General features: G+C 46.3%; 1 protein-coding gene across 5 annotated transcripts in view; it reads right to left on the bottom strand.

The window, feature by feature from the left end:
• Positions 1 to 1,068: 1,068 nt before the first annotated feature.
• Positions 1,069 to 25,185, bottom strand: part of DCDC2C (doublecortin domain containing 2C) — a 97,068-nt gene continuing 72,951 nt past the window's right edge. For 3 of the 5 annotated variants that reach the window (XM_047746568.1, XM_047746569.1, XM_047746570.1), the window contains 4 exons: positions 9,403 to 9,466; positions 5,374 to 5,421; positions 1,766 to 2,007; positions 1,069 to 1,525 (listed from right to left, as the gene is read on the bottom strand). In XM_047746568.1, coding sequence (XP_047602524.1) covers positions 1,244 to 1,525; positions 1,766 to 2,007; positions 5,374 to 5,421; positions 9,403 to 9,466 — 636 coding nt within the window. In that variant the 3' untranslated portion in view covers positions 1,069 to 1,243. Of the gene's footprint in view, positions 1,526 to 1,765; positions 2,008 to 5,373; positions 5,422 to 9,402; positions 9,467 to 25,185 lie in introns of those variants that run through there. The other 2 variants (XR_007130271.1, XM_047746571.1) reach the window with 2 other exon arrangements.

Genomic DNA, 25,185 nt, shown 5'->3' with positions numbered 1-25,185 from the left:
TGAAGTGGGCCTGCTCTTCTCATCCCCAATCTATCCTCTTCACACGACGACACACACCAGAACACTGGGACAGAAGCCTCTGGCTAACAGGAGCAGGAAATGCCATCCTAAAGTTATTTTTCAAGCACCAAAATATGTACTAAGCATGGAGCTAGATCAGAATCAATGGGCTCTCCATCAGACACTTACTAGTTAACCAAAAAAGCTAAGGTGGTTTCCGTGTGATTATAGTTTCCTACTTATAGGTCATAAATGCTCTAGGCATGTCCAACAAGAAATCAAGGAGCCATCATTATGGTGGAATGACAGCCTTCCTTTCTCCGTCCACAAGCCAACACTGTAAAACTCATCAACAACAGTGAAGACCTTGACGATCCTAAAATCCTTGTTCTGTCAGGAAAGAAGCTCAGTTAACCATCAGGGTCAAATCCACAAATAATCGTAGCAGAGAATCTGCTTGTCTTCTCTTGTTTAATAACAAAAAAACCCAAAAACAACCAAAATGAAATAAACTAACATAGTTTAGTGCCTTTCTTGTGTCCAGGACTGTCCTAAGCACTTTATAATAAACATTATTGCTTTAAATTATTCCAACAATCTATGAATTAGGTATGATTATTAACCCCAGTTTATGGATGAGTAACCAAGGCACAGACCTAGTTCACACACCTAATGGAGAAGCTGAACTTGTATCATCTGACTTAAGAGTCCATTCTCTTAAACACCAAAATGTACCTTTCCGTGGGTTCTACCATCAATTTCTAACATATAAGACATATGTGTGTCTGTGTGTGTGATGTATATGTGCTTGGATGTATATTATAACATGTATAATTATAAGATACCTTAATTCACTTTTAAATAGGAAAAAGTAAACATAGGTCAAGATGTAAGTATATGACAATTTCAGGGCAGAGGAGTCACTCTGGAATATCAGATATGGACTGATATTCCAAGAAATGAAGGTCTGAGCCAGGGGGCAAAATACATTATGTCTCACGAGTTACTTCCCTCCCCTTCCAGCTTCACATTCAGGGAACAGAGGAAGGAATTCCAGATGAATTTAGTCTTGGTCATTCGTTTTTAATTTTGGCCACCAAAATATGAAATGTACAATTTTAATATTGTACTAGCATACCTCCTCTGTATAATGTGAAAAAATGCCTAATTTTATTTTCATTTGCCTTGCAATCCTTTGTAGCTTCTGACTGTTGTTCCTTACAACGTGGCTGATATTTTGTTTTCATGGTATTTGTTGTTTAGTGTTTTTTCCCTGAGTCATCTCTTTTTGTCCCAGTGATGATTGCTCAAATGATTCCTTTTTGTCAGGTAACTCTTCTTGAGATGGTTGTCCCAAGGACGGCCGTTCAAATGATTCCTTTTTGTCAGGTAACTCTTCTTGAGATGGTTGTCCCAAGGACGGCCGTTCAAATGATTCCTTTTTGTCAGGTAACTCTTCTTGAGATGGTTGTCCCAAGGACGGCCATTCAAATGATTCTTGCTTGTCAGGTATCTGTTTTGGGAACAGTTGTCCCAAGGACGGCCATTCAAATGATTCCTTTTTGTCAGGTAACTCTTCTTGAGATGGTTGTCCCAAGGACGGCCATTCAAATGATTCTTGCTTGTCAGGTGTCTGTTTTGGGAACAGTTGTCCCAAGGACGGCCGTTCAAATGATTCCTTTTTGTCAGGTAACTCTTCTTGAGATGGTTGTCCCAAGGACGGCCGTTCAAATGATTCCTTTTTGTCAGGTAACTCTTCTTGAGATGGTTGTCCCAAGGACGGCCATTCAAATGATTCTTGCTTGTCAGGTGTCTGTTCTTGGGATGCTTGTCTCCAATATGGCTCTTTGAGCAATTCTTGTTCCTCAGGTGGTTCTTCTGATTGTGTCAATGATGACTCTTGTGGTTGTTGTCCCATTGGTGGTTCTCTTTGGTCTTCTATTTCTAGTGGGGTTTCTAGTAGTACAGGTGTGTTTCTTTCCTCTAGAATGTCATATGGTTCTTTTTCTTGTTTTCAGTAAACAAAATAAGACAAAATCACCAATCAACATAGTAGCCATCTAAACCAAGTGGAATAAATCATAAAATGACAAACATTGCTACTATATCATTGATTTCATATTGATAGTGATCATATTTTAGTAAAAATAATACACAAGACATTACAATTAAAGTATGCTTTACATACATCATCACCTTTACTCTCACTTGGAAATTAGATCTTAACTAACCATAAAATAGGTTACAGAGAAACTTAAGAGAAGCAAGTATAAATGATGTGTTACCAAATATTAAATATATATTTGTTGGTTGTTTAAAAATTGAAAAATCATAAGGAAAACTCTTGCTTTTTCTCAGGTCACTGAGGTAAAAAAGACACTTTTAGTAATATCAAAAAGGAAGAATCAGAGTGCAGAAGACTCCAGAGCCACTGTCTTTCTCCAGAAAAGTCACTAACACATGAAAACAACCTTTAGAAGCAGAAAGATTATGAGGTACTTATTAACCTACCCCTTGCCAAACCACATTTGTCAATGATGATACCATCTATCCCTATAGTGATACAGGCCACTGGGCATAGGGAATCAAAGGCTGCTCCTGGAAACTGGAGAAAGAGCTATTTGAGATCACCCGTGGAAGAACATCTTCAGTGAGAGACCTCACAGAACCTCAGAGAAGCCGATGTGCTTACCTGTTGCCCTCCCTCAAACCTGTTCTTTCTCACCTTTGCAGAACCAAGACCTAGACCCCAATCCAGAGCCCCAACTCCAACTTCAGCCGTGCTCCCCATATCCAACCTGTGGCCAATCTTATCAATCTGGTCAACTCCTGCAAAGCCCATTCTCTTTCTAGTAGTAGCCCACACCCATACCAGGCCTCTGTCACCTCAGGGAACCCTGTCCCTTCCCTGCAGCCCATCCCACTCCAGGCCTCTGTCATTCAGAGAAAGCTGTCTTCTCAAGAGCCCACGCCAGGTCCGGGCCTCCTCACCTCACAGAATGTTGTGAGTGTAGGTAAGGCTCTCACCTTTCCTTCCCTCCTGTTCTCCAAATCATTACCTTCAACACTAATTTGATCATATCACACCCCTGCTCTGACACAGTCACAAGATAAGGCCCAAACCCTCAGAATGACGCACAAGGTTGCAACAAGAACCACGCCCTCCCCCCCTCCCCGTGGGCGGAGCCACCTAGGCCCTTCCTGCCAGCCCACCTCCACATGGGGACACACTCCTGTTCTGACCCGGTCCCACCTCTCTGGCTGAGGAGGCCAGCATCAGGGGCAGCCTCCTGCCGCTTACTGGCAGACCCTTTGGGGAAGATGGCAAAGTGTCCCAGCTGGAAGGAGAGACACCCAGTGTAGCCTCTGCCCCACAGCAGGCCTTGAACCACGAGAGACTCACTCCTGCCCACACCTGACATGGGGACCCTGAACCACGGAGAAGGACTCGCTCCTGCACACAGTCCTGACACGCGGGCCTGAACCACGGAGAAGGACTCGCTCCTGCGCACAGTCCCTGAGTCAGGGGCTGAGTGGACGTGGCCTCCCCAGCCAACAGACCACCTTACACAGAGTCGCCGGACATTTCTGCCTCCCTCTCTCACAGGCCTGACAGGCCCTCTGCATTTGGGTGGCAAGAAACCACTGCCCTGCCACGTGCTGTGCACATGAGCAGGTGCGAGGCCCTTCTCCACACGGCCTCTGAGGCGGTGCCCACGGACCCTCACCCCCCCACCCCCCGAGCGATCCTCCCCTTTCCTGCATCATCCATAGACCTGCAGCCTCTCCCCGGGCCCGGGCCAGCTGCGGGACCCCCTATGCCTGCCACCCGCGTGTGCACCTGCGCCCCCGCCTGCCATAAGTGGACTATGGTGGGACAGCAAGATTGAGCCCCCTCATGCACGCACACGCCTGGGGCTCAGCCAAGCACCCGCGCAGACCAGGGTCCACACTGCACGGACCGGCAGGGGCACACTGCTTCCCTCCGCAGTCACACGAGTCCCGGCTCCCTCCTCTAAGAACAAAATCGCAGGAGTCACCTTCACTTTCCAGGTTCCAGTTCATTTTTTTTCCAGTTATTTCTTTCTTGAAACAGGGTAAAATACGAATCTTAAAAATGTAGGATGATGGTGGTAAGTGAATGAAAGCAGACAGTGAGCTATAAAAATGGATCATGATCGACTCGTGATCACACTGGAGTTTAAACAGCAAAGGGGGAACTAGGAACTGCCACGAGGTAATCTGACCATAAGCCAACAACAGGCAGAGGCAGTGAGAGCCAGCACAGCCGAAGCCGCTCTTCGTAAACCTGGGAGGCGTTCGGCGCAGGGGACCCGCTCAGCAGCCTGGGCCTCTCACACGCTCCCTCCCGCAGGTGGGTGTGATCCCTGCTCACTGTCCACCTGCCCCTACACACAGGCAGGGCTGCCTCACTCAGCTTTGAGTCTCCAGCACCCAGCTCAACGCACCACACGGAAGGTACTCAGAAAATGTCCGATAAATGGCAGAATAAGGCAATAAAGAATGAAAGAACCAGCCGTCCCCCAGCCCTACATATAGAGCATTCCTAAACACATTCCTAAAAAACACATTCCTAAAATTAGAATGTGTGAGATTAAAAATAGAATTAAGATATTAAAGCACGTAATAGAGTAATAGATTACCATAAAATGTAATATAAGCTTATGTTAAATATTAATAGAAAATAAAATGTGTTCTATTATTATACAATAAAACATATTTCCAAACTCCCTGAGCTCTCCTTGTCCTTTGAATGCAGTCGCCAATGAGATGATGCTGGTGTCACACATACGTGCTATGTTTCCTATCAGAGCTGAGCCCACGACCCAGCGGACCTCTACATGGGGCTAAAAGGGTATCACCTGGACGCCCTCCTCTGTCTCAAGTCTCCTGTCTAGAACCTGTACTGCTTGTCACAGGTTTTAGGAGCCTTACTTTTCCTCTTCTCTGCCCCCCCCTTTTTTCTACAAAATATTAGAAGAGTATGCAGTGAAATATTACAGTAATGGCATAATGCCTGGACTGAACTGTGGGCTGCAGACAGCACCACTGTATGGCGGGTCTAACCCTGCACTTGTCACGCACTGAAAAACCCGTCCCTACCACGTACAGTTTAGAGGGGACCCTGCTTAGTGAGGAGTAAGTCATCTGTTCAAGGCCACGTAATACAAGTGGGAGGTGGCCAGTAGACAGAAGAGCCAGTGGGTGCCCAGGCTCGGGCGATGCACAAAGTAACCCACTTGGGACATCTTCAATGGGGAAACTCGCAAATGGACAAAGTGAGCCCAGAACAGCCACCTGCATGTGTCACACGTGCCCCCACAAATGATCATCAATAATTCACTCTCTTACCAGGAAAAGGAACCACTTTTTTATTCTCGCTGAGGTTCTTGATAGATGCTAGAAAAGAGAGAGAAATCCAGATATTAGTAAACTGACCAAAGGGCTCACACACCGTGAGATTTAGATGGACCATATGTGCCTAAAGAGATGGGTGGAGCATAACCATGGGACGTAGCTTGAGAGAGCGTAGAGCAATTTCAGCAAAAGGACAACCGTGCGTCGTGACACAGAACGTCGTGCCAGCATCATGCAAACTGCAGTTTCTGCGATCACAGAGCAACTGGCAGAACTGTGACCTTATTTTTCTTCCTCTAAAGAAAAGCACATTTTTCCTAAACTGCTTCCTCGTGCCACTTCAGCGAGGAAAGTCAGGGGCACATGGTGGCATTTCCTTTGCTCTGCACAGGATTTACTAGGTACCAGAGTCTCTCTGGTTACACCAGTAAACCGTAAAATGCAGGTGTCCGGTGTACCCTGCGAGCAACCAGAAAATGCAAAGCAGCTCAACGGCACAGCAGCTGCCTTTCAAAATCCCCAACAGTAAACAGCAATAAAAATAGAGCATTCGGTCTAAAATGAAAAACACTGGAAGAAATGCAGGACTTAATGTCAATGCTTGCAAGACAGAACCCGCTAATACACCTGGTACCACATGAATAGATGCCCGCAGCCTGTGCAGGTCTGCCCCGACTAACAGCTTCTCCGGCAATTTGGCTTTGCCTTCAGGTATCTGAGGTTTACGGAGTCGCTGCCGGCTCAGGACCGTGGCATGAAAATATCGCTCCTGTCATGGATACATGCTTCTGAGTGTGCTGCTGTGTCCAAGTCTCCACTGGCATGATTAGCACAGAAATAAGTCTACTGAGAAGCCTGTCGGTGAACTTGAATCCAGGAGCCAAACAGCCAGCCTTAAGCTCTTCTGAAGGCCTGACATTTTGGCAAGAAATGACGGACAAGACGGACAAGGGCAGCTGGGGGAGCTGACGACCCCTGGAGGAGGAAATTCGAGACACGCTTACAAGACTCGATCGGAAAGATTAAACTGCCACCAGCAGCAGCTGCGGCATCTGAAAACCGGGCCAGAGGAGAAGGAATGGGAACCCACGTTTCAAGAGCAGGACGTCGTGGGAGGCCAGAGGCCGTCCGGAACCAGGCTCGCCGCAGCAGCTGGAGGAGCTCAGGAAAACCTGCCTCTGTCCTCGGGGAATCCCATCACTTGTCCTCTTCAAAGTATTCGTGGTTTGAACATTTGTGAGAACGGTAGTCAGCACTTGCCCGGAAACCTCATTTTCGTTGTCACTTACTTCTGTGACTGCCGCAGTAGACAACGGCCGCTCGTTGTGAATTAAGATTTCAGGCTCCGATTGGCAAAAACAAATCCAATGTTTTGGTTCAGGGTGTAATTCCCTTGCAAAACGTTAGAAGCCCAGAGTCAGAGAGCATTTGTACTTTGTGACTATGACCTAGGCGTCTGATTTCTCTGTGGGCTAGAATGTTTTTAAATAAATCAGGAAAGACATTTTCCAAGTCCTTAGAGGGAATTTCAAATTAAATCGAAAAGTAGTTTGAAGTCACAACATCTCTGATGGTGGCTTGAAGGATTCTTTTCCCCCTGGGGACCTAGAAAAACAGGGTAACCTAATGAGCCAGCCTGCGGCCAGTATAGACTATTTTATTCCTGAAATAATTTTAATTTTCTGTGTTCAAACGTGCACATGATAGAAAATGTGGGACCTAGAGAAAAGCCCCCTAAAATGGAAATAAATTTAAGTCTCAGAACCACCACTTCCTGTTTCAAGTTGTAATCAACATGAAGTCTGGCAATAGAGAATAAGAAATCGTCTGAATTAGCAGCCTCAGGATAAACTTCCAGATGCAGATGGCGGCTCCGAGGTACACAAGCTTCTAAGAGCCCTGCAGAAAAAGTGACCCAACTCACACTCATCCTGAGGACACAGCTTCTGCACAGTCTTTCCCAGCGATGGCTGCTGGCCCTTCCCCACGCTCAGAAGTGGGGACGGACGGGTCCTCCTTCTCCTCGCTGCCTGTTCCACAGCGTTAGCCCTTGCTCCTTCCTATAACCCTTCACAGTTCCTGTCCTCAGGCCCCACCGGCCACTTCCTCTCCCTGAAGCGGCCCCGCCCCTCTCTCCCTGACTCTCCGGGATCCGCAGTCCCTCCCCCAGAGCCCCTGTCACAGCCCTTGGAGAGCGCAACAGCCACTCGAGGCAAACCTCCCTGGGCCAGCTCTGCCGTCTCATCGCATCCGGCAAGCCTGTCCTCCATCTTTCTCCCAAGACCACACCTTGGACTCGTCACCACCAAGTCACATGATAGCGCATGTCCCGTGCCCTCTGCGATGCTGACAGGTTGCAGCCTCCCCCCTCACCTCACTCCGCCTAGAGTCAGATCTGACATAACCATCATGCATTAATAAAAATTTAAATTAATATTAGGACAATACTATTTAATTGCAGGTTTTATTTGGATTCCGCCAGTTTTTCCATTAATATCTTTGTTCTGTTCCAGGACCAAATTCACCAGCATGCTTGCAGTCAGTGGGCATGTCTCCTAGTGTCCTCTGAACTGTGACAGCTTCTCAGGCTCTCCTCGCTTCCCATGGCCAGGACACTGGCTGGGTGTTCACAGAACGTCCCCCAGGTGGGGTGTGGCTGAGAACTTCTCATGCATGGACCAGAGTTACAGGCTGGGGGGAGCAAGAGCAGAGAGACGCAGCATCCTTCCCCCTGCACCCTACCGAAAGGTATACGAGACGGACATTACTTTATCACTGGTGGTGCTAACCTTGACCCCTGGGGTTCTCCACTATAAAACATTGCCCTGTTTCCTTTTAAAGATGGAAAACCAATGATTTTGTCCTTGCCTTTTATTTTACACATAAAAATAAGACCCAGATAGTAACGATAGTAGAAGCTCATCAGAAGAGAAGTTATGGGTGGGGGGATGGCTATTGGATCGTTAAGGTCCCTTCCTAGACTCGATTCCCATCATGTTATAAGCTGTTTATTCTCTTTTCTTCATACTGATGAAAACATATCATCTCATTTGAAAGGAATGACAACACATTATGCTATAGGTATTATTCCTGTGAAATCTGCCAAGAAATTCAACAAAAATGTACGGTGAAAGCCGGTGAGAACACCTTCCTGGGCCATTCGACGTCAGCCTGAGCATTTGTTAAGCGCACAACAAGGGAGAATGCCAACGGGACGGCCTGTCCAAATGAGGTGTGCAGAGATGGCCGGAAATCAAAGCAACACACAGCGGGAGAGGGCGCGTGACACGGCGGGAGAGGGCCCTCGGCCGAGCAAGGAGAAGCAGGTGCTCTCCGCAACACCAAACACCTACTCCCTCTGTGCCCCAGCCCCCTCATCTGTAAAATATCCACCTTACTGAAAAGATAAACAGCTCATATGCCCATAGGATTTTTACGATTTGCAAAGCATTTCCCAAGCTTTATGTCATTTAATACTGTACAATGTCAGTTCCTACTCTTTGTGGTCATTATGTTACACTAGAAAGGCATATACCCCAAACTTCCTCTAAAACTACAACTCTAGAGGTGCCTTCGGCTCAGGTCATGATCCCAGGGTCCTGGGATTAAGCCCACATCAGGCTCCCTACTCAGCGGGGAGTCTGCTTCTCCCTCTGTCTCTGTGGCCCTCTTGTGCTCGCTCGCTCTCTGTGTCAAATAAAATCTTTTTTAAATTTTTTTAAATAAATAAAATTACAAATCTAAAAAATTATGATTATAAGTAAACAGTTATGAAAACAATTTAGGAAAGACTTTCTAATCTGGTGATGTTATTATTATGGGGCTGAGATGAGGGGCCAGAAAGGGATGGTGGGCAAGACATGAGACCTTTGTCTACTGAACGTCCTCTGGATATTTAACTGTATTTCAAGAGATGAGAATGACCAGCTGTTTACAATAGGATCACACTAGTATCCTCACCGACAGCTGAATTATTACAGAATATATACATATTTCTATTTCTTCACCATCTACATGACATACCTTTTTTCTTTGTGTTGTGTCCTAAGGGAACCCTTTTCTTAAAAGACATTCGTGAATTGTCTTCCTGAAACAGAAACCATCAGTGTCAGCAGCTGAAACTTTGTTCTCTGAGCTATAAGCAGGAGTCCTCGGGTGCGGGACGCTCGGCCACAACCAGACCCTGAGGACTGAAGTTTGGACAAAGTTTAGTCACCGCAGGTGTTAGTGCCTTCAATAGTGATTTGCCAAAACATGACAGCCGCTCTGGAAGGCGACCTACCTTTCCACAAAATGGCAAGTGCCTTGACTCTGGCCTGACCTGTCAGGACCAAGATCAATGAAGACCGTGGATCTGCACGGACGAGAAAAGTTCCCCTCATCTGGCCTGTGGGTCCATCCCCAGTTTGCTGAGCTTTTCACTCCGGGCAGTTCAGGGACCGAGCTAGAGAGCGGGACCTATGGACCCAGTTCACACAGATTCCCGTGGGCCACGCCAAGCTATCCACCACCGTCCTGTCCTCTCCAACATTTCCCGTGTCAGAAAGGACCCAGCTTTACTACACAATGTGGAAAACTGGAAAGAGAGTCTCTCCTATCCTAACAGCAAGAAAAAGTGAAAAAAAATCTATGGAATTTCAATTTTCTTGAATTCATCAGAGAGCTGAGACCATTGGGAAACCATTAGCCTAGAATCTAGGACAGACAGACTCCACCGCGGAGAGACAGGGCCTGAGCACCCGCTGCCCCAGGGCGGAGCGTGGGGAAGACAAGGGGTACGAAGTCTTCGCGCATGCAGATCGCAGATCGGATCAGAGGGAGTGCGGCAGGCCGGGGAGGCGCAGAGCCAGGGCTCCCTGGATGCGTGGCTGCGTCCGTGGCCAGGGCAGAGAAAACAGTGCGGCCTGGAGCAACTCGAACTAACAGGGAAAAAAAAAGGAAGTTCTTAAAATAGCAAAACACATCAAAGGATCCAGGAGCCCAGCTGAAAAAATGACAGTGGCCCACACTGGGACAATTAGAACAACAAATACTGTAGTACCGGATTAGAACCCGAAGCGGAAGGTAAGTATACAGAAGCCCGTGAAGTGTGCGTCAATGGTCGAGTGAATAACTAAGTGGGAAATGAGGAGCCGGAGTCCCTCAAGGTGGTGGTGAGTTCACGCTTCGCTTCCTCCACAGGGGAGCTTAGCAACCCGCCGCCGACACCACAGCAGGAAGGCATGAACAGTAAAAACTGACAACACCACGTCACCCGAGAATGAAGGTTACTATTACTGGGGACGCCACACGGATGTCCCCCGAAATGATACAACAAGGACTTCCCCTCTGCGGCATTCTTTCCAAAACCCCCAGGAGATCACGAGAAGACCCCGCTGGGGGACCCCTTCTGGGGCCTGCCTCAGCCTGATGTCAAACCAAACAAAGACGTCACAAGAAAACTGCAGACGAAGAACCCTCATGAACCCAAACACTAGGATCCTTCCCAGGTTTTAACGCATTAAATCTGAATATATGTAAAGAAAGATGATACATCATGAACAAGTAGGGTTTCTCACAGGAGGGCAGACCGGCACAGCCGCTGAGGGAGAACTGGCCGGTTCTTTATGTCACAGACTTAAATATGTTTTTACCACAAAACCCAGCAGTCTCACTCCTGGGTATTTACCCAATCAGTGCATAAACGTCCACAACAGCTCTTTTCAAAACTGCAAAAGACGGGGCAACCCAAAGTCCTTCAACTGGGGAGCGGACCAACACGCCACGTTACGTCTGTGATGTAGACGCGGCTCGGCAAGCGAGGGCGCGACCGGTCGGTTGCTACGAGTCCCACGAGTCTCGTAGAGGCTGCCTGCAGGCCGTGGCCAGCAGCCGCAGGAACCCGCGCGAGCCAGTGGGGCCCACGGCGACCACCAGGGGATCCGCCTCGAAACATCCACGGGCCCTCGCTGAGCCGTGGCTACCTACCACCAAGCACAGGTACCAAAAAAGGAAAATTCCATACATTCCCATACTTCCTCACCTTCCCCCCTTAACCACACCGTCCCCACCCCTGCCTCCAGGCGGACAGTGTCCCCTTTGCTGTCCTGCCCACGGCTCCCTTGCTGCGTATTCGATAAACTTCTATCTCCTTTGTTCTGCATGAGATGAATTCTTTCACTGCCCAGCTGACGGTCTGGCCCCAGCCGGTCACCCTACCCGGGTCACCCCACATTCCCACATGGGTGACAGTAAGTGGAAGACAGAGCTCCCAGCTCTACAATTCCTGTTGCATGACACTGTGGAAGAGGCAGGACCTCAGGACAGACAGCGCCAGAGTTTGGCCAGGTCATGAGGGAGGGGAGGAAGGACAGGGGGTCGAGGACAAGGGGCGCAAGGGAGTTGGGGGCCGTGGATGTCCTGTACTTGTCAAAGTGGGCGGGACATGACTGTGAGTGTCCCCAAACTCCTAGAACGCCACACTGAGAAGGGCGAGGTTCACTGCATGTGAATTAGACATTCATCTTTAAAAAAGGAGATAAAACGGACCTAAGAAGGGATTCCTGGTGTGAAGTGGTGGGTCGGGTGATTCTTCGCTCCAATTGATATTATAAAACAAAAGAAATTATTATGGTTCCTACAAGCAGCTACGATGGCCCTTGAAAGCACTGAAGGGGGACAGAACAGAAGCGGATTCTCTGCAGGAGGGGAGGGGTGGCCTCCCACCTCCACAGCCCCTGGCCGGGGAGGCTCCTTGCCCACGGTGGCTCTGGCTGCAGGAAGTCACAGCCGTTCTGCCCAGCTTGGCAGGTGGCCATTCCGCGTTGCTGAACACCTGCATGTGAGGGTGAAACTGTGGAAGTGAGGAAGTTGCTGAAGGACAGAGACCCATCGTCTGCTCCCCACTCATGCTGTGTTTGCATGCATTTGCCAAAATGCCCCAGATCCCAGTGTACGTAGGTTATAGCTCAATAATACAGCCCAAAGCACATTAGCTTTCGAAGGAAAAAAAAAAAAAAGAAAACCAGGACAATACCTCTGGCACTGGTCTACCTGGCTCTGGCGAGCCGAGCTGCGAGAAGCCGTCCAGCAGCCACCTTTACAACAGCAGAAAGAGCAAAGGCACGAGAATCCTGGGGCACCGAGCAAGCCTTCCCTGACGCGAGGCCCAGAACCCCACAAGAGGCACCTCTCAGGCTGAACCGAAGGCAAAGAGGAATCAGAACCGCCTCATGAGGCCACATGTGGAAGTTCACGTGCTTCGTTCATGGGAAAGTCCCCGTCTCCCCCTCAGAGCGCACTGTGCGTTTCCAGAGAGCGTCCCTCTCCTCCCACTGGTGAGTCCGGTGAGTCCGTCAGGAGCGAGACACTGACAACAGCAGGAGGCACTCCTCGTCCCGCCGTGAGAGGTGGCAGGACAAACTGCACAGTTCCCGGGAGAACCCAGAAGACACAGCAAGCGGAAGCCACTTTGCAGTGAGACAGAAGCCCGGGACCTCAATCCTCTCTGAAAAGAGCCAACAACACAGCAAAGAGATTTGCTGTGTGCAGAATGACGACTGATTTCATCAGGAGACGGGATTTTCAAAATGAAGAAATTGTGGCTTTATCTTCAGAGGCATCACTTGTATGCAAAATCACTTCTGCAAAACTCAGCATTGCTTAAAAATGAGAGACAAATGAGGTATTTCTCTATTTGCATTTTATCACTGTTCTCACCAAAACTGTTCGATTTGGCCTGCAGCATCGTGGAAAGCCTATGGTAAGCAATCGTAAGTCCTGATACCATCTCTGAGATTAAACACTAAAAACTTATTTGCAAAAACCTAGTCACTTCCTTTAAACTGTCATAAATGCTTTCTACAACACTTCACAGAAGTAAGGGTGACACTTTCATTCTCTGCCATGTTGCACGGTCACTAGCAGGGCTTACCTGGCCACTCCCCAAGGCGCCTGCCTCACTGTGATCCCAGCTGTTTCTTTGCTGCCTACTCCACCCGTGACTGCCACCCTCCCTCACCCAAAATACCTCCCAGGGATTAAGCAGAAAAAGGAAAATGTGTATTGTTTGCATCAGCTCTGCCCGGGACCCCATGGGATCAGAGTAGGGACATTTCACTTAGGTGAGGTTATTGGGGTATTTCCTTGATTTTCAGTTATCCATATTATTAATAAGGAAAAATGTTAACTTGACACATGTCAGTGATTCCTTTCATCCCCACCTCACTTTATATTTCCAAGTTTTGAATCGGAAACCAGTCTACTCCAAACAGACCTAGAAAGAAAATGTCACTAATAATTCAATAGAAGGTAGATTTTCCTAAATCTACATTACGATTCCCCCAAGAGGCCAGAATGGGGGTAAAAGATAACACCATGAAAATCTCACTGGAAGCACCCTGAAGTCGTAAGTACAGCCCAAGTAGACGCACTCTGAAATTAGGTTAAGATGCCTTTTTAAGCATCTGTTGTAACAACAAAACTCCCTTACACATCATGTATGTGTTCCTCCTTTTCTACGGGATAAAGGCAATGAGATCTTTTAAATAAAATGCCTATTTTTTATATCAAAATTATTTACTGGGAAAATGACAGGATATTGGTAAATACTGATGATCATGTAATAACCATGACCTCTTGGAACAATTGAATATAAATGAGATAAGAAAATATTTCTAAAAAATGTGAGGTCACAGGATACAAAAATCAAACTATAGAAATCGATTGTGTTCCATGCACTTGCAATGAAGCAGCAGAAAGAGAAATTAAGAAAACAGTATCAATTAGAATTGCACCAAAAACAATAAAATACTGAGGAATAACCCTAACCACAGACAGGAAAGACCCGTACTCTGAGAACTACACAACACTGATGAGAGAAACAGAAGACGACACAAAGAAATGGAAAGACGTTCCATCCTTATGCACTGGAAGAACAAATACGGTTAAGACGTCTATACTACCCAAAGCCATCTACACATCTAACCTAATCCCTATTGAAACAATAGCAGGATTTTGCACAGGACTGGAACAAACAATACTGAAATTTGTATGGAACCTCAAAAGACCCCAAATAGCTAAAACGACCTCGGAAAGGAAAAGCAAAGCTGCAGACATCCCAATTCCAGACTTCAAGTCACATTACAAAGCTGTAGGGAGTGACTGAGTGTGCAGTCGGTTGAGCATCCAACTCTTGGTTTCAGCTTGGGTCATGCTCTCAGGGTCATGAGATCGAGCCCCACATTGGGCTCTGTGCTCCGCACTGAGTCTGCTTAGAAAACTCTCCCTTATCTCCCTTTGCCCCTCCCCTCTCTCAAAAAAAATAAATAAATCAAAAAATTACACAGCTGTAGTCATCAAGACAATATGATGCTGGCACAGAAATGGACACAGAGATCAAGGGGCGACTAGAAAGCCCAGAAATAAACCACAATTATGTGGTTAATTAATCCTCAGCAAAGGAAGCAATACTACACAATGGGACAAAGACCGTCTCTTCAACACGTGGTGTTGGGAAAACTGGTCAGCAGCATGTGAAATAATGAGTCTGGACCACTTTCTTACTCCACACACAAAAATAAACTCAAAATGGACAAAGGACCTAGATGTGAGACCTGAAACCATAAAAATCCTAGAAGAGAGCACAGGCAGTAATTTTTCTGACATTGGCCATAACAACTTTTTTCCTAGCTGTGTCTCCTGAGGCAAGGGAAACAAAAGCAAACGTAAACTCGTGGGACTACATCCAAGTAAAAACCTTCTGAAGGAAACAATCAACAAAACCAAAAGGCAACCTACTGAATGACATATCTGATCAAGGGTTAGTATCCAAAACATATGAAGAACATATACAACTCAACAGTCAAAAAAACCCAAATAATCCAACTAAAAATGGGCAGAAGACATGAATAGACATTTCTCCAAAGAAGACATGCAAACGGCTAACAGACACATAGCTAGTTACCCAACATCCCTGATCGTCAGGGGAATGCAGATCAGAACCACGATGAGATATCATCTCACACCTGTCAGCATGGCTAAAATCAAAAACACAAGAAACAAAAGGTGTTGGCGAGGATGCGGAGAAAAAGGAACCATCATGCGCTGTTGGTGGGAATGGAAGCTGAGGCGGCCACCCTGGAAAACAGTGTGGAGGGTCCTCAACAGTTAAAAAAGAGAACTACCCTCTGATCCGGTAATCACACTGCTGGTATTTACCCAAAACACAAAAACACTAATTCGAAGAGATACATGAACCCCTATGTTTACTGCAGCATTATTTACAGTAGCCAAATTATGGAAACAGCCTGTGTCCTTTGATTGATAAATGGGTAAAGAAGTGGTATAAATACAACGAATCTAAGCCATAAAAAATGATGAAGTCTTATAGTTTGCAATGGCACGGATAAACCTAGAGCATCATGCTAAGTGAAATAAGTCAGAGTAAGACAAACACCATATGACTTCACTCATATGTGGAATTTAAGAAACAAAATATGAACAAAAAGGGAAAAAAAGACAAACCAAGAAACAAACTCTTAACTACAGAGAACAAACAGATGGTTATTAGAGGGGAAGTGGGTGGGAGGAACATGAGAAATTTTTTAAAAATTATTTACTAGGGGGCGCCTGGGTGGCTCAGTGGGTTAAAGCCTCTGCCTTCGGCTCAGGTCATGATCCCAGGGTCCTGGGATCGAGCCCCACATCGGGCTCTCTGCTCAGCGGGGAGCCTGCTTCCTCCTCTCTCTGACTGCCTCTCTGCCTACCTGTAATCTCTGTCTGTCAAATAAATAAATAAAATCTTTAAAAAAATTATTTACTAGGAAAATGGCAGGATTTCGGTTAATATTTATGATAATGTAATTACTATGACCTCTTGGAAAAATCAAGTGCAAGCAAGATAAGAAAATGTTTCTTAAAAATGTGTCTGCTCCTCACTTCTCCAATGAAGACATACAAATGGCTATCAGACACATGAAAAAATGTTCATCATCAGTAGCCATCAGGGAGATTCAAATTAAAACCACATTGAGATACCACCTTGCACCAGTTAGAATGGCCAAGATTAGCAAGACAGGAAACAACGTGTGTTGGAGGGGAGGTAGAGAAAGGGGAACCCTCTTACACTGTTGGTGGGAATGCACGTTGGTGCAGCCTCTTTGGAGAACAGTGTGGAGATTCCTCAAGAAATTAAAAATAGAGCTTCCCTATGACCCTGCCATTGCACTACTGGGTATTTACCCCAAAGATACAGATGTAGTGAAAAGAAGGGCCATCTGTACCCCAATGTTCATAGCAGCAATGGCCACGGTCACCAAACTGTGGAAAGAACCAAGATGCCCTTCAGCGGACGAATGGATAAGGAAGATGTGGTCCATATACACGATGGAGTATGATGCCTCCATCAGAAAGGATGAATACCCAACTTTTGTAGCAACATGGATGGGACTGGAAGAGATTATGCTGAGTGAAGTAAGTCAAGCAGAGAGAGTCAATTGTCATATGGTTTCACTTGTTTGTGGAGCATAAGGAATAGCACAGAGGACATTAGGAGAAGAAAGGGGAAAATGAATTGGGAGAAATGGGAGGAGGAGACAAACCATGAGAGACTGTGGACTCTGAGAAACAAACAGAGGGTTTCAGGTGTGGGAGGTGGGGATTGGGTGAGCCTGGTGGTGGGTACCAAGGAGGGCACAATTGCAGGGAGCACTGGGTGTTACATGTAAACAATGAATCATGGAACACTGCATCAAAAACTAATGATGTATGGTATGGTAACTAACATAACATAATAAAAAATTTAAAAAATAAATGTCTGTTTCCTGAAAATCTCAAATGTAGCCAATCACCAATTACCTTTTGAGTACCTGCTATGCACCCTGGGCTCTGCAGGTCACTGCTAACGGCAGCAGAACAGAAGTTGTGGTCTTTACAATGAAGAAATATACGGTTATACTGAGGGACTAATTAGCAAATGGGAAATGCATGCCCCTTAGGCAGCAAATGACAAATCTATGAAATGCAGTGTTAATAACCATATATAATGACCTCATTGTCGTGGAGTAGGTTGTGCAGAGTCTCAAAACCCACCGGGGTGCCTGTCTCAGGGGGTTAAGCCTCTACCTTCGGCTCAGGTCATGATCTCAGGGTCCTGGGATTCAGCCCCTCATTGGGCTCTGCTCACCAGGGAGCCTGCTTCCTCCTCTCTCTCTGCCTGCCTCTGCCTACTTGTGATCTCTCTCTGTCAGATAAATAAATAAAATCTTAAAAAAAAAAAACTGCCAAAGTTTGGAGTGTCAATGATGGTTTCACAGAAGTGGTCAGACTTAGGTAGGACCATGAAGGTTTGAAAAGAGCAGGGACATAGCAAAGGGGGAAAAACATGTGCAGACGTAAACAGAGTCAGGAGAGCGGTATGACGCCAGGAGTTGACCGACATCAACCAGTACTGAGGCACAGGGCTGGAGGGAAGACTCAGAGCTGGGAACATTGGAAAGTAGGCACCATTTGGTGCCTTTTTAGGAAAGAGCAAAGGTGCCACAATTGGGAGGAGGAGGAACCAAGTGGCATTGAAAACATGTCTTATTTGAGGAGACATATAAGTGGAAATGCAGAGGTTCATAAACATCACAAGGTCCTATATGTTGTGAGCGTCTGGAAGAAGTGAGGTCATGCAAGCTGCCATTAAAGACAAAGGACAGAAATGGCATTTGGACACAGAAGGGGGACCAGAAGGGAAGGTCAACACAACTCAAATAATTCCAGTCATCAGGGTAAACTCCCCATGAGGGAAGCAACAGAGAGACCCAGAATGACAGGTGAGGTCTCTGCTTGGGGGTCGGTCAACAGAGAGAAGCCAACAGGCTGTTGGGACTAGAGAGTGTCATGCTACGGAATGCGGGAGTTTGGTGACCAAGAGATTGACATGCAGTGTTGAGAAAAATTGAAAGATCGGGCAGCAGATGAGAAATGTTTGCTGAGTCCATCCATCACAGGGGAGCAGCTACGGGAGAGGCGGCAGGGAGGCCAATGAGGAGAGACAGGGGCAGAGAGGAGTGATTTCATGCAGCACACCGGACACGGACAGCAACAGCAACCCCCTTCACATGGGGCTATGTACAAAGCAAATGAGAAGGAGCTCTCTAGCTCAGCACACAAAGACAGCCGGGTGCACCTGCTCAATGGCCATGCTGGACGCCACCATCGTAGCCACCTGCTGGACGACCAGGACAACGTCTCAAAGCAGGCACCTCTGCTTACCGGGGAGCAGGACAAACATCCATGAGCAGGGGAAAGATTAACAATATTGACAAGGCAGACAGCAATTGTAGGCACAGCAACCCTCACAAGTGGCAGAAAGAAGAAATTTTGGAGAAGGATGGAGACTGGGCTCATTTAGGAAGCGAGGGGATGTCTCTTCCTCTGGGGCTTAAAGCCGCAGTCTGACTAAAAGGGATGCTGAGCAAGAGGCCGTCCTAGGAGTCTCTCCAGGCTGAAATGGTCTCCTCTGCCTCGCTGGCACCAAGAGGTGCCATATCTGACTCTCATCCCAGAGTTCCAGAAAATTACCAGGAGCTGTGGAAGGGCCACCTTCATTTACTTTTAGAAACACACGGGCTGGAAAAGAGAAGACTCAGTCCTAGAACGGATAGATGGAGATCTGGACGAGATCATTGTCTCCAAAAGATGCCGCTGAGCCCTCCAAGCATTTGAGGGCTTGAGGAAAAGCAAACAAACCTGCAAGGAGCCAAAGCACACTTTGTCCCCATGGGCTGCAGCCTCTCCGCAGGACCCAGGACAGCAGCCCCTCGTGCTCCAATGACAAGGTTCACACCTTCCTGTCTCTGTACACTGCACGGAGACTTGTGCAACTCAACAGGCTCTGAACGCAGAGGCTGCCCTCACTGGGTATCTGGAATTGGTTTCAGACAGTTCTGTTGCAATAGGGAAATCTCCTAAAATCACAGTATTGAGAGAGGAGATGACGTTTCCATTTGCTCCTCAGTAACGTGAAAGGACTGGAGAAGACTCATTTCTAGGGGTGCTTCTGGCTCAGACTTTTTTAAGATTTATTAATTAGAGAGAGAGAGAGTGAGTACACATGCACACATGAGCACGGGGAAGAACAGAGGGAGAGAGAACCTCAAGCAGACCCCCACTGAGCACAGAGCCCCACATGGGGCTCAGTCCCACAACGCTGAGATCATGACCTGAGCCGAAAATCAAGAGCCAGGAGATCGACCAGCTGAGCCACCCAGACAACCCAGTTCACACTTTTAAGATCCCGCAGACCCAGTATCCTGATGAGGCCTGTCAGTCAGTGGCAAGTGTGCAGGCCTCGTGACACACGTTTGGACAACAGTGACGAGGTAGGTTGACAGTCGCACAGGCTTCTGATTCTGAGGATGGAACCGAGGGGTATGGAGGAGCCTTTCACTCCACCCCAAATAGCAGTACAGTTTGCTGAAATTCACATGCACTCTGCGCCCGTGATCTTTACCAATTTGTGAAATGCATTATTTAAGACATTTCAACGTGAGGTATAAACTTGTTTTTTGACTTATCACAAGTTCAAAAAAAAAAAAAAAGAACTATCTTCCCTATACTCATTCTATTTCCAAGCAAAAGTATGAATTTCATTTATAGAAAGTTTTTGCTCTGCCACGGGTCCTCCTCCTTCAGTCCCAATGTAGACAAACCCCGAAGACGAAGGAAAAACATGCTTTAACTTGGCTCGATACCACGTGGCTTCACGGACGGCTACAGGTTACAGGTACCGACTACTTCTCTTCTCTGCTTTCTCAGGGGAAAAGCGTCCAGGTTCACAGAAGAGAACGAGGAATCAAGAGTAAAGGCGGCTGAACAATCTCATTGTCCGTTCAAAGGGCACATGAACCTTCCCGCTCCCTTCCTCTTCCTCTTTTTGATTTTCTTTTCTCTAACCTACTCATGGGAGAAGATATTTTTCCTCCAAAATATGGCTATTAGTTGGGGTAACTAAGTAATAAATTCACCTGAAAGTGACTTCCCGGAGTGTGGTGTAGACAGCCAGTAAAGGTCTCTCATTAAACTTTCCCAGAAATGAGAATTTAAAACGCTACTTTCTGTGTCCAAAAATTATATTTATGGCCCTGTGCTACACAAACCTAAACTCCAGACTGCTTGGCAACATACAAAACATTCTAAATTGACCACATATATTTTCATAATTAAGAATAATTCATACATTTTAAAAGTTATAGACAGCATCTCTATAACTCACATGGAAAAGCAAGTAAACCTGAATAAAATGCTTTCCTTTTGTGACTGCGATGTTCGTGTGCTATGCAGTGATCTTTTAATGTCTGGGTGGCGCCGTCGGGTGAGCGTCTGACTCCGTTTTGGCTGACCGCATGTCTTGTGGGACTGAGCCCCACATCAGGTTCCACACTCAGTGGGGAGTCTGTTTCTCTCTCCCTCCCCCTGCCCTTACCCACCCGACTCTCTCTCTCTAAAATAAGTAAATAAATCTAAAAAACAAAAACAAAACAAACAAAAACAAAAGCCCTGCCCGCCTGAGGCCAGCAGCAGTGTGAGAAGAGGACCACCCACGGAGAACAGAAACGGGTCTTGCGGCCCCCATTCTGGAGCTAGGCTCACCGTGGAGGAGACCACCTCACGGAATGCGGAAAGACCCTCTCTTGGGTCCTGTTTCTGCTGCTCATGCATTGTAAGTTCTATACGACTCTTTGCTCTCAGCCCACAGGAGGTTCCTCTGCTGATGCCTTTAATTAAGAGTTTGCTCGCAACAAAATCCTAGTTCTGTTCTTGTCTAAGTCCTAGCAGGTGGGTCCAAAGAAGAGTTTTGTCCGTCTGCTAGTAATCGATTTTCTGTAACAGAGAGCAATGTAGACAGCTGCTGAATGAGCAAACAGATGACTACGTGAGCAGCCCAGCGCGGGCTGAGGACAAGCCGGGCATCTCCGTCCTCCCTTCCTCCCTGCACAGTGACAAGGGTAGACAAGGGTAGCAGACACACCCGAGACACACCGGGACCAGCTGGGAGCCGGAGGGAGCCAGGGGCAGTCCTGCCCCGGAGGCAGCTGCTGAAAGGAAGTCTGCCTGCTGCTCACATGGCTGGGAGAGGGTCAGGGACAGGCAGGCCCTGCAGGGAGCGGGAGCAAAGTGTGGATGCTTCCCAGACAGAAGGCAATAGAAAAAAGTGGCCTGCACCTGCTGGTCTCTTCCTAGCTGCCCTGAGGTACGATGGACAAGTAAGAACCACGTATTCAGGTGGCAAGACATCGTGGTGTTTAAGGAGTGTCCCTGTGCAGCGGGAACTGCAGACAAGGTTATGAGCACGTCCATCTCACACAGACACTGGCTTTGCACATATAGTAAGAACAGGTAAGATCTGCTCTCGAGTAAACGATTCGGCGTTGTTAGCTATAGCCCAGGCTTATTCCTCCTACGACACTGATTCTCGCTCACGTGCTGCTTCTCCAGATGGAACGAAGCCTTACACCTCGCCCTCCAGGTCCCTACCCAGGATTTCTAAAATTGCATGAATTCAACAGAAGTGTTTCAATGGAGCCCCCTTCATGGTTCATCCTATTATAAAACACATATTCCATACACTATGTTTTATTAGTGAAAATATATATATAGTTGAAGATAAATCATCTCCACTGTTTTAAAGTGCAAATTTCTTTTTGTTTAAATCCAAATGCATCTCCTATGCATAGAGGAAGCCAAGCCTTATTTCTCTAGAACCATGTAATTCTCTAAAAATTTCATTACTTAATAGTTAATTCACCATACCCCACTTAGCATTATTGATGACTTACACTTAGCTTTTGTGACTTCAGTGTTGATCGATATGAACCTCATCTCTCAAGGAAGCAATAAAATACTTAGCAGTAGTGACAGAATGGTATCAAGATAATAAAGAAGAAAAAAATGGTAAAGATACTGGGCAGGCAATGAATTTCAAAAATCAATGAAAGAATCAATGACGTTTTCATTCTGTCACAAAAAACCCTGAGTCAGAGACAATGCTAGATCAAAAACTCCCTGGTTTCATTGGCATCTCTGACAATGTTAATTAAATGAAAACCCTCTCCTGACGGACTGATCGAGCATACGGGAGCGAATCATGGTTCCAGGTTCGCACACCCATTTACCGAAACAAGATGCTTACACAGTGTGTCCAGCGGTAGCTAAACACGAAGGAAGATGCCTCATGCTCTGAGCTTAGCATGTATTAAATATGTTAAATCATTTAACTGTGATTTATGTCAGGTGATATAAACTATTACTTTGATTATTTTTTAAAAGGTCTCACTGTTTTGTCACTCGTTTTATAGCTAGTGATGTATCAAGTACTCACTTTTCTTATCTGACCTTGTCGGGCATGAGGACCACTGTTTCCAGCCTCAGTGACCACAAAGAGTGGGGGAGCTTGCAAAGGGAAGTTGCCCATTTCTTTCCAAACCTCCTGTCCTGTGAGACTTGATTCTCCATGAATGTCTAAGCACAGTAGCATTTGGGGTAGAGTCAAAATGACAAGAAAACCAGAAAACAAAATAGAACATGACTCTCCTTTTTAAGAAAATAAGCTCACATGTATCAATGATACCTAACTCCTGTTCTATAATTATGGGACCAAAATTACCCACTGTTTCATTCTATTTTGTTTTTTAATTTTCTTATGACTTCACCCAAATTCATATTGTGATTTGAAATTTCCAACTTTTCAACAACATAAACACCGAAGACTGGAAGCTAGAAGAAGGCCAAACCTCTCTCTCCTGCCAAATTCTCATCCTAAAATTCCCAGGACTGTTTGGTGAGGAATTTTTTGAACAAGCAGTGCTCCTTGGTGGGTAAGGAAGGGAGGCTCTGAGCAGGATGTACACCCCCACCCAAGGGGCTGACTCTTCATTAGGGAAAAGTGAACAGAAGGCGTGGCACAGGGAGTTACTGAAAACCTGAAAGCACACACAAAATAACTGGGGACAGTTGAGGGAATGACGTACTACAATAGCCAGCACAGTCGCTAAAAGTAGAGAACACTATGGCCAGACAGAGGTTCAGACATGTCTCGGAAGAGCTGCCTGCTGAACCAGATGAAGTTTAGCATTGGGGAGAGACTGGAAACCAGGCCAGAAACGTAAGCTCAGAGGTTAAGTGTGAGAATCAGTGCCACACAGTACAGCACTCGTTCAGAAGAAGCCGGGGCCAGCCCTCCGCTGCAGGGGGACACAGCACCGGCTCCCCACAGAAGAGCTCACACCTGTACAGACAGGCGTCCTCTGACCATCTGCTGACCATTTGCAGCTGCTTCCCCACACCTGGGCCCCACTTCTTCTCACTGCCCACACTATCACCATCACTTCCCTGGGGAGGAAGATCAAACACTGAACTTGTCAAAACACATCAGCACCTCATTGTGCAGAAGACAGGAGCCGGGCCACTTAGTCACGTGTTCTAATCCTAGCGAGAGCGAATAACCTGCATACAGAATGGTTCTCGATGCTTCACCACGTCGGAGTCTGTAGAGCAGATTCCCAAAGTTCACCTAACATTCAAAATGTTTCCTTTTATAGACATCAAGATGTTATTAGAGCAGGTGACATGTATACACATAAAAGTTTACATGTATCTCAAGGAATAAGTTTAGTAACTAACAGGCATAAGTTCTAGTCCTATGTTAGGTGATAAAATTTTTTCTTGTTTTCCAATGAGCTACAATATAAATGCCTCAAAGGCAGACACAATCTGCTATTTTCCTGTCTCACTGACGGCACTGAACACAGAAACCTCAACAGTTCTGAGGTGTTGGTCACGGTGGCCATGACCACCCATTTGGAGGGACCCTGGCTCAATCTCATCACACATCACATGGTCATGAAACACACAGAGTGCCCCTCAAAAAGATGAGAGACCATTTTATATACCGATGAGTACATATGCTCAAAATCTTACTTGTTATTACACACTTATTTTTAATCACTTTATGCTTGATATTTGAAGTTCTTGAGGAAAAAAATGTTACAGTCATCATTTCATCATCTTACACATTCTGCACCTAGAACTTGTCACTATAGCAACCTGTCTCAATGCCTCTAAATATAGGGGACCCGTATGTCCGTGTGATACCCTAAAATGCTCTACCGAAACAAATACCCTAAACAAAGCCACCGAAATGCCCCCTACAGCATTCCCAATGTTCTTTGGTGACTTTCAGAGACTTACTATCAGTCTAATGCAGGATGGAATAATTCAACATCAGGTTTCATGGTTTGTTTTATTCTGCATTTTTAAATGTATCGCCAGGTAAATTATTCCTTCTGTTTTCTTAAGCCTCTCAAGTTTTCACCCCAATAATAAAAGATACCAAATGAGAAATCAAATGGAACATTTATTCCAGTAAAAGAGAAATGAAATTGTCTTTTTTGATCCTGGCATGAGATCCAAGGTTCAAAACAGACAATACTCAAAAGGCAACCTGTAACATAGCTCTAGGGGAAGCCCACATAAGCACAATTCATATGTTGTCTTGTTGGTTGTTTGGGGTTTTCTTAATGTGAGTGACATCTCTTATCAAAAATGTTCAAATCTATTTCTTTTTTTTTTTTAAGATTTTATTTATTTATTTGTCAGAGAGAGAGAGAGCGAGCACAGGCAGACAGAGTGGCAGGCAGAGGCAGAGGGAGAAGCAGGCTCCCCACAGAACAAGGAGCCCAATGTGGGACTCGATCCTAGGACGCTGGGATCATGACCTGAGCCAAAGGCAGCGGCTCAACCAACTGAGCCACTCAGGCGTCCCCAAATCTATTTCTTTTT

The sequence above is a fragment of the Lutra lutra genome, chromosome 9, assembly GCF_902655055.1.
Source record: "Lutra lutra chromosome 9, mLutLut1.2, whole genome shotgun sequence".
NCBI classification, from domain to species: Eukaryota; Metazoa; Chordata; class Mammalia; order Carnivora; family Mustelidae; genus Lutra; species Lutra lutra.
Note: the sequence above shows the minus strand (reverse complement) of the source record. Positions and strands in the feature narration are given on the sequence as shown.